This window comes from Belonocnema kinseyi, chromosome 1 (genome assembly GCF_010883055.1).
Source record: "Belonocnema kinseyi isolate 2016_QV_RU_SX_M_011 chromosome 1, B_treatae_v1, whole genome shotgun sequence".
NCBI lineage: Eukaryota > Metazoa > Arthropoda > Insecta > Hymenoptera > Cynipidae > Belonocnema > Belonocnema kinseyi.
The window spans coordinates 71,081,848-71,090,835 of record NC_046657.1 but is presented as its reverse complement, the minus strand read 5'-3'; the positions used below and the strand labels follow the sequence as shown (position 1 = coordinate 71,090,835).

Genomic DNA, 8,988 nt, shown 5'->3' with positions numbered 1-8,988 from the left:
TCACTAATTATAATTTCCCCTCACTTCTATTTCCTCATCCCCTCATTTCCCCTTACTTCTCCTATTTCCTCATCTCATTTTCGCTACTTACCCATTTCACGTTTCTTCTTCTTGCCCATCCCTCACTCTCCCTCCATAATTTCCCCTTATTTTTTCTACTTCCCTTTCTTCATTTCTCATCCTTCCTCTTCTTCACCACTTATAATTTCCCCTCACTCCTTCTATTTCCTCATCCTCTTCTTATCCCATCATTTTCCCCCACTTTCCAGATTTCCGTATCCCCTCACTTCCCCCTACTACTCCTATTTCCTCATCTCCTCATTTCCACTACTTAACCACCTCTCATTTCTCCTACTTGCCCTCACAGGGGAAGCAATGGAGGTAAGTATACATTGGGGGAAGGAAAGTAAGGAGGTTGAGGATAAATTAAGAAGGAAATGAGGGATATGAAAGTAGGGGAAGAAATTACATGAAAGGTAGGGGGAATGAGGGGTGAGGAGTAGGAGAAGTGGGAGAGGTAAATTAGGAGAGGAGGGAGAAATGAGGGCGGAGGAAGTGCTGGAAATGAGCGTGGGGACATGATGGGAAGTAAGAAGAAATAAGAGGAGTTTAAGCAGGGAAAATACGCTTATATTAGGTGAGTTATGGGAAACATGGGGTGGGGAAGTAGGGAAGTGATAGGTAGGCTATTAGGGCAGCAGCAGGGGTGAGTAGGGAAGGGGTAAATAATGGCTGCGAAAGGGGGAGTGTCATTTGGGAAGTTTTAGGAAGATTTGGGAAATTAGAGAGATTAGGGGAGGGAAAGTATGGGAGCGATAGGTTTTAACAACTTGATTAATGTATCCAGAATTTTTTTTTGAAGATACTTTTTTCTTCAGAAAGATAGTTTTTTAAAAAGTTTGTTTAGTTTCATAGAACACTTCGAAGCCAGATTATATTTTGAGTTATTTACTCAATAATTCTCTGAAGAAAAATCTCTTTCAGGGAGATTCCATTAAGAAAGAGGGAGATTCTGAAGAATGCATTTTGGCAGGAACTGTTTTGAGAGAAGGAGAAGCCGGCACTGATGTTTATTGTGTTTTTCCAAAAATTGGGAGTGAGCAGCCCACAAGCACTGGTGTTTACACCGTCAAGTGGAAAAGGTATCTAGAAAATCTAAGAGTTTTCGAGAGTGTTCTGGAATTTTTTCAGAACGTTGAAGTTTATTATTTTTTTATTTTTTTAATAAATTAAACTACTCAAAACTTTTCAAATCATTCAAAAATATTCTAAAAAGTACCAAAAAAAAAATTTAAAGAATTTCAGGTAAATTTAAAAATAAATTGCAATAAAGGTTTTTGAACTATTCCAGAAAATTCCAGAATTTTTGTACTATTTAAAAAATGTAGATTATTTTAGAAAATTCGAAATCTTTAGAAAAAGATCCAGAATATTTCAGAGTGTTCGAGAAAAGTCTAGAAAATTCCTTAGGATTCTAAATTTTTTTAATGTATCAATCCTGCAGAGCAATCAAGAATATTCCAAAATTTGGAAAGAATTTCAGAAATCGAGAATCTGTAGATTCTAAAATATTCTTGGATTTTGTAGAATTTTCGGATAATTTTATAGTTGATGAATGTGTCATAAAATTTGAAACAATTATCAATTTACAAAATACCGAAATATTTAGTAGAAATTTCATTTTTCTTGGAAAAAATGCAACTTTTTGCGTGAAAATTCAACATTTTTGTTGAAAATTGATCCTTTTTGGTTGAAAATTCAACTTTTTTATTGAAAACTCTTCTTTATGAGTTTAAAATTCAAGTTTTTTTCTATTTTGATAATTTTTTAAATGAACTATTATCATTATTGTCATTATCATTATCATACAATCTTTTTGGTAAAAATTTTGGTAAAAATTCATATTTGGATGTTCAAGAGTCAAATTTGAATTTAAAAATTCATCTATTTTATTATAAATGTCAACTTTCTTGTATAAAAATGCAACTGTTTGGTTGCAATATCAACAATTTTGTTAAAAATTCATTTTTTTGCTTGAAAATGCAACTTTTTGATGATAATTCGTCTTTGAGTTTAAAATTTGACTACTATTTTCTTACAAAATTTGATTTCGGATTAAAATTCATATTTTGGTGTTGAAAAGTTATCTGAAATATTATCTTTTTTATTAATTTCATAAATTTCTGAAATTATTATTATCATTATTATTATTATAAAATCATTCTTGGATGAAAATTCAACTATCTTTTTGAAAATTTGTCTTTAAATTTAACAATTCGTCTATTTGATTAGAAATGTTAAATTTCTTGGAAAAAAATGCAACTGTTTGGTTAAAAATTCATCAATGTTGTTAAAAATTCAATTTGTTTTTTGGTTGAAATTAATATTTTGTTGCTGAAAAGTTATCTAAAATATTTTCTAACATTTTTAAAATTGTTATTATCATTATTAGAATAAAATTATTCTGTAAGGAAAATTCAACTTTTTCATTTGAAAATTAGTCTCTCAATTAAAAAATTCTTCTATTTTAGTAGAAATTTCATCTTTTTTGGGTAAAAATACAATTGTTTTGTTCATAATTTACTTCTTATTTAAAATTTATATTTTGGTTGCGAAAATTCAACTAAAATCGTTTTTGGATGAAAATTTCGATATTTTTTTTGAAAATTTGTCTTTAAATTTAACAATTCATCTATGTTATTAGAAATGTCAACTTTCTTGGAAAAAATGCAACTTTTTTGTTGAAAATTCGTCTTTCAGTTTAAAATTAAACTATTTTCATAGAAAAATTGCTTTTTGTTTGAAATTAATATTTTGTTGCTGCAAAGTTATCTAAAATATTTTCTTTTTTATTATTTTCATACATTTTTAAAATAATTATTATCATTATCATTATTATAAAATCTTTTTTTGAATGAAAATTCTACTTTTTTATTTGAAAATTATTCTCTTAATTTAAGAATTCATCTGTTTTTGTAGAAATTTCATCTTTATGAGTAAAAATTCAATTATTTTGTTGATAATTTATTCATCTAATTTATTAGAAATGTCAACTTTCTTGGAAAAAAATGCAACTGTTTAGTTAAAAATTCATCTATTTTGTTAAAAATTCATCTTTTTTGCTTGAAAATGCAACTTTCGGTGGAAAATTCGTTTTTGAGTTTAAAATTCACCTATTTTTATAAAAAATTTGCTTTTGGGTTTAATTAATATTTTCGTGCTGAAAATTTATCTAACATATTTTCTTTTTTATTATTTTCATAAATTTTTTAAATAATTAATATCATTATTATTATAAAATCTCTTTGAGGATGAAAATTCAACTTTTGTATTTGAAAATTAGTCTCTTAATTTAAAAATTGATCTATTTTAGTAGAACTTTCATCTTTTTTAGATAAAAATGCTATTGCTTTTGTTGGTAATTTACTCCTTATTTAAAATTCAACTATTTTTTTTTGAAAATTTGTCTTTAAATTAAAAAATTCATCTATTTTATTAGAAATGTCAACTTTCTTGGAAAAAAATGCAACCTTTTTGGTTGAAAATTCGCCTTTGAGTTTAAAATTCAACTATTTTTATAGAAAATTTGATTTTGGATTGAAATTAATATTTTCGTGCTAAAACTTTATCTAAAATGTGTTCTTTTTTATTATTTTCCTAGATTTTTAAAATAATTTTTATCATTATTATTATTATTATTATTATTATAAAATCTTTTATTCGATGAAAATTCAACTATATTTTGGAAATTTTGTCTTTTAATTTAACAGTTCGTCTATTTTATTAGAAATGTTAACTTTCTTTGGAAAAAAATGCAACTGTTTGGTTCAAAATTCATCCTTTTTGGTTAAAAATGCAATTTTTTTTGTTGAAAATTCGTTTTTGACTTTAAAATTCAACTATTTTTATAGGAAAGTTGCTTTTAGATTGAAATTAATATATAGGTGTTGAAAAGTTATCTAAAATATTTTCTTTTTTATTATTTTCATTATTATTATAAAATCTTTTTTGGGTGAAAATTCAACTTTTTTATATGAAAATTAGTCTCTTAATTTGAAAAATCATCTATTTTAGTAGAACTTTCATGTTTTTTAGATAAAAATGCTATTGTTTTTGTTGGTAATTAACTTCTTATTTAAAATTCATATTTTGTTGTTAAAGAGTCAAACTGAAATATTTTTTGGATAAAAATTCAAGTATTTTTTTTTTGAAAATTTGTCTTTAAATTAAAAAATTCATCTATTTTATTAGAAATGTCAACTTTCTTGGAAAAAAATGCAACTGTTTGGTTAAAAATTCATCCTTTTTGGTTGAAAATGCAACTTTTTTGTTGAAAATTCGTTTTTGAGTTTAAAATTCAACTATTTTTATAGAAAATTTGCTTTTAATTGAAATTAATATTTTCGTGCTAAAACTTTATCTAAAATGTGTTCTTTTTTATTATTTTCATAGATTTTGAAAATAATTTTTATAATTATTAATATTATTATTATTATAAAATCTTTTATTCGATAAAAATTGAACTATTTTTTGGAAATTTTGTCTTTTAATTTAACAGTTCATCTATTTTATTAGAAATGTTAACTTTCTTGGAAAAAAATGCAACTGTTTGGTTAAAAATTCATCCTTTTTGGTTAAAAATGCAACTTTTTTGTTGTTGAAAATTCGTTTTTGAGTTTAAAATTCAACTATTTTTATAGGAAATTTGCTTTTGGATTGAAATTAATATATAGGTGTTGAAAAGTTATCTAAAATATTTTCTTTTTTTTCACATTTTCTTACATTTTTCAAATAATTATCATTATTATAAAATCTTTTTTTGGATGAAAATTCAACTTTTTTTTTGAAAATTTGTCTTATTTTAAAAATTCATCTATTTTAGTAGAAGTTTTACCTTTTTTGGATAAGAATGCATTTGTTTTGTTGATAATTTACTTCTTATTTAAAATTAATATTTTGTTGTTAAAAAGTCAAACTGAAGTCTTTTTTTAATATTATATTCATTCATTTTTTAATCAAACTAAAATCTTCTTTGGATGAAAATTCAGCATTTTTTTGAAAATTTTAGTTTAACCACTTTCTTAAGAAATTATGATTTTGTTGATGAATTATATTTTTAGTAGAAAATTCATCTCTTCGGTTGGAAGTTTAACTATTTTGTTGAAAATTGATTTTTTTTTTTAAATTGAAAATACAGTTTCTTGAGTAAAAGCTGAAATACCCGGTTTAAAATTTATGTCTTTGAATGAATGGTTATCTCTTTGCGTCTAAAAATTCAAATATTTTGTTGTCTTGGTTCAAAGTTTCAACAATTTAGATGAAATGTAGTGTCTTTCGTGACTAAAAACTCTTTATTTCTTAAAAATTGATCTTTTAGGTTTAAAAATTAATTTTTTAAATGAAATTTCATTTTTTTTCGCCGAAATATCAACTATTACACTTTTTTGTTGAGAATTCATACTTTTAGGTTCATTGATGAATGGAATTCAATTTGTTGAAAATTATATTAATTAAAAAAAGTCATCTTTTATGGTAAAAAAGTAATTTCTTTTGTTTAAAATAAATAAATAAATTTGAAAACTTTAAATTTCTACCTGAAACATTGTTTTTGTTACGAAATGTAATTAAGGCCCCTAACGTTCTGGAGTATTCTGGAAAATTCCAGAATATTCTAAAGAAATATAAAAACATCGTTGAAAGAAATGTTAAATTATAAATATTTTTTTAGAGCAAATAGTGAAGACGCCTTCGAAACGAGCAACAGCGTCACATTGACTCCACTTTGGGTGGAAGACGCTGTAATTGGAATCGAAGCCAATTTTCCAGCTCACGGATGGGTCCGAACACCTTTGTGTGTTACTTATTATATTCGAAATCATTCCGAATTTTTAATTACTCTTCACCTGACTATGGAAGCAAGTGATGCTTTCATGTTCGCTGGTAACAAACAGGTAAAAATCGAATCCATTTTCAATCAGGCAGATTAATTTAAACTAGTATTAATATTTACTGCAAAATTTTAAACTAATTTATTTTACTTCAAGTAGCAGAATCTCTCAGAGATGAAATATCTTGTTTTTATTTTTTTTTATTTTGTTTATTTTATTATTTGGGAGCATTCGCATATTACGCGACGATATTTTTTTACGTTATTTATGACATGGACCGGGAATTTTGGAAAAGAATTTTAATTCTGATTTGGAAGGAAAGAATACAAAGAAAATCCTGTTCCAAGTGTGAATTTGTCTCAATTTGAAAATGAGGGTACTGAAAAATCCCGAAAAATAAAATTACCGACAGAAAATTGACGAATTATAAAATATCCGAACTAGAAAATTCCCGAATTTAAACAATTACATTTTTTCATAAGCACTATTTATTCATTAAATATATAATAGTCAAATATTGTTATAACATTTTCTTATTGTGTAAAGTTTCAAATTTTTTTTTTAATTTTAAAATAATAATTGCAGAAAATATATTTCTGGATCAAATTTATTTTTTTTTCAATTATTGTTGTTTTATATTTAAACAATAATTTTAGAAACTAAACATTGAAAATAATTTTTTTTAATAAAAATATTTGATTATTTTATTTTTAATAAACAAATAAAATTTAACTGATAACTGAATTTAATTCTGGATGAAATTTTTTTTCTATTACTTAAATTTTACATTCAAACAATCAGTTGAGAAATTAAATATTAAAAATTAGTTTTTTTCAAATATTTTATTATTGTATTTTTAATACATAAATAATATTGAACCATTTTTTTCTAAATTGTTTAAGTTCGTGAATTTTCTAGTTCAGATATTTTTTAATTTGGCAATTTTCTGCCGAGAATTATATCATTCAGTATTTTTTAGTCTTTGCTTATACATACTATATATTTATTAAAAATGAAATGAACAAACATTTTTATAAACAAAATATTTTTCATGTTTAAAAGTACTAAAATTATTTTTCCAATATAAAATGACATTAATTAAAAAAATATATATATATTTCTGGATAAAATTTTTTTCCATAATTGTTTTTTTAAATTAAAGCAATAATTTTAAAAACTAAATATTAAAATTCATTTTTTTTAAATAACAATATTTTATTATTATATGTTTGATAAATAAATAATATTAAACAATTTTGTTGTTTGTTAATTGTTTGAGTTCGGGAATTTTGCAGTTTCGAAAATTTTATTTTTGTGTCCTCTCGCAAATTTTTGGATGGGAAATAACTAAATTAAATGTCAAAAAATTCCCAGAAAGAATTTTGATTAAATTGATTTATTTTTATACAAAAATTTTATTTTCATTTCATAATTCAAATTTAAATAATAATTTTTTAAGCCAAAAACTTATCACAAATGGTTAAGTTTTTCTAGTTTTACTAAAAATGATTAATTTTAAAGATAAATATTTCTTAGAAAGAATTTTATTGAATATAAAATGATAATTCATTTGTTTGATTGAAAATTTAACTATTATGTTAACAATTTCTTGAAAAATCCAATTTTTCGTTGCAAGTTCATGTGTTTTGTTTAAAATTAATCTTTTTGATTGAAAATTCATTTTTTGGTTGACAATTTAACTATTAGATGGAAATTAAATGAATAATTTTCCTTTACAAATTTCGAAAGTCATGTATTTTGTTAAAAATGAATATTTCTTGAAAGAAAAATATTCTTTTTAGATGAAAATTCATTTCTTTGGTTAATTATTAATTTTTTATTGAAAATTAAATTATTAAAAAGAAAATTAAACATTCCATTTTTTGTCAAAAATATATTTTTTTATAGATATTTAATCTTCTTCTTTTTGTTTGAAAATTCATCTTTCTGGTTAAAAATTTCACTATTTTGTTGGAAATTAAGTTTTTGGTTAGAGATAAATGATTTTAGTTAAATTTATATTTTCAGTTATAAAAATTAATGTTTAACCAAAAATGAAACAAAATTTTTAACAAAATAATTCAATTTTACAATAAATTAATCTAAAATTTAACAAAAACATGAATTTTCATCTACAAATTTAAATTTTCAACCAATAAAAATAAATTTTGACTCAAAAAACGTAATTTTCTTCAAGAAAAAAACGAAGTTTCAACGAAATAATGATGTATTTTCAACTAAGAAAGATAAATTTTCACAACAAATAAATAGTTACATTTTCAGTTAAAAAAACTAATTTTGAAATAAAAAAAAAATTTCAGCAAAATAGTTGAGTTATTAACCAGAAAGACGAATTTTTGATCAAAAAAATTAATTTTTAATAAATCAGTTCAATTTTCAACGAACTAATAGCAATTTTAACAAAAAAAAATGCAATAAAAAAGGATTAGTTAAATTAACATTTAAATAAATTAATTTTGAACAAAAACGAAAACAAATGTTTAAAAGTACAGTTAAAGTTTTAAAAAAAGAATTTTTGAGAAACTTGATAAATTTTCAACCAGAAAAATTAATTTTGGAGAAAGAATCCTCATGTTCTCAAAAAAAATCAGGAAAAACTGAAATTTTGAACCAAAGATCTTAATTTTTTACAAAAAAAAAACGAAGTTTCAACGGAATAAATATGTATTTTCAACTAAGAAAGATAAATTTTCAGTTAAAAAAATAAATTTTGGTATAAAAAAAATAAATAAATTTCAACAAAATAGTCGAGTTATTAACGAAAAAGATGAATTTTCAACCAGAAAAATGAGTATTTAATAAAGTAGTTTAACTTTTAACGAACTATTAGCAATTTAAACAGATAAAATGCAATAAAAAGTTTAGCAGTTAAATTTGAATTTAAACAGATTAATTTTAAACAAAAACGAAAAACAATTTTTAAAAATACATTTAAGGTTTAAAAAACAACAAAAAAACTAATATTCAAACCGAAAAGACGAATTTTACTGAAAATTAATAAAATGTTCAACCAGATAAATGCATTTTGAATCAAGAATCTTAATTTACTGCAATGAAAGGAATTTAAAAAAAAAAATAT

General features: G+C 23.0%; 1 protein-coding gene across 1 annotated transcript in view; it reads left to right on the top strand.

Annotated features, from left to right (window-relative positions):
* LOC117173966 (trafficking protein particle complex subunit 11) overlaps positions 1 to 8,988 on the top strand; it is a 79,450-nt gene that overhangs the window by 59,355 nt on the left and 11,107 nt on the right. Inside the window, exons 16-17 of the mRNA XM_033362626.1 lie at positions 985 to 1,142; positions 5,729 to 5,951. Coding sequence (XP_033218517.1) covers positions 985 to 1,142; positions 5,729 to 5,951 — 381 coding nt within the window. The remainder of the gene's footprint in view (positions 1 to 984; positions 1,143 to 5,728; positions 5,952 to 8,988) is intronic.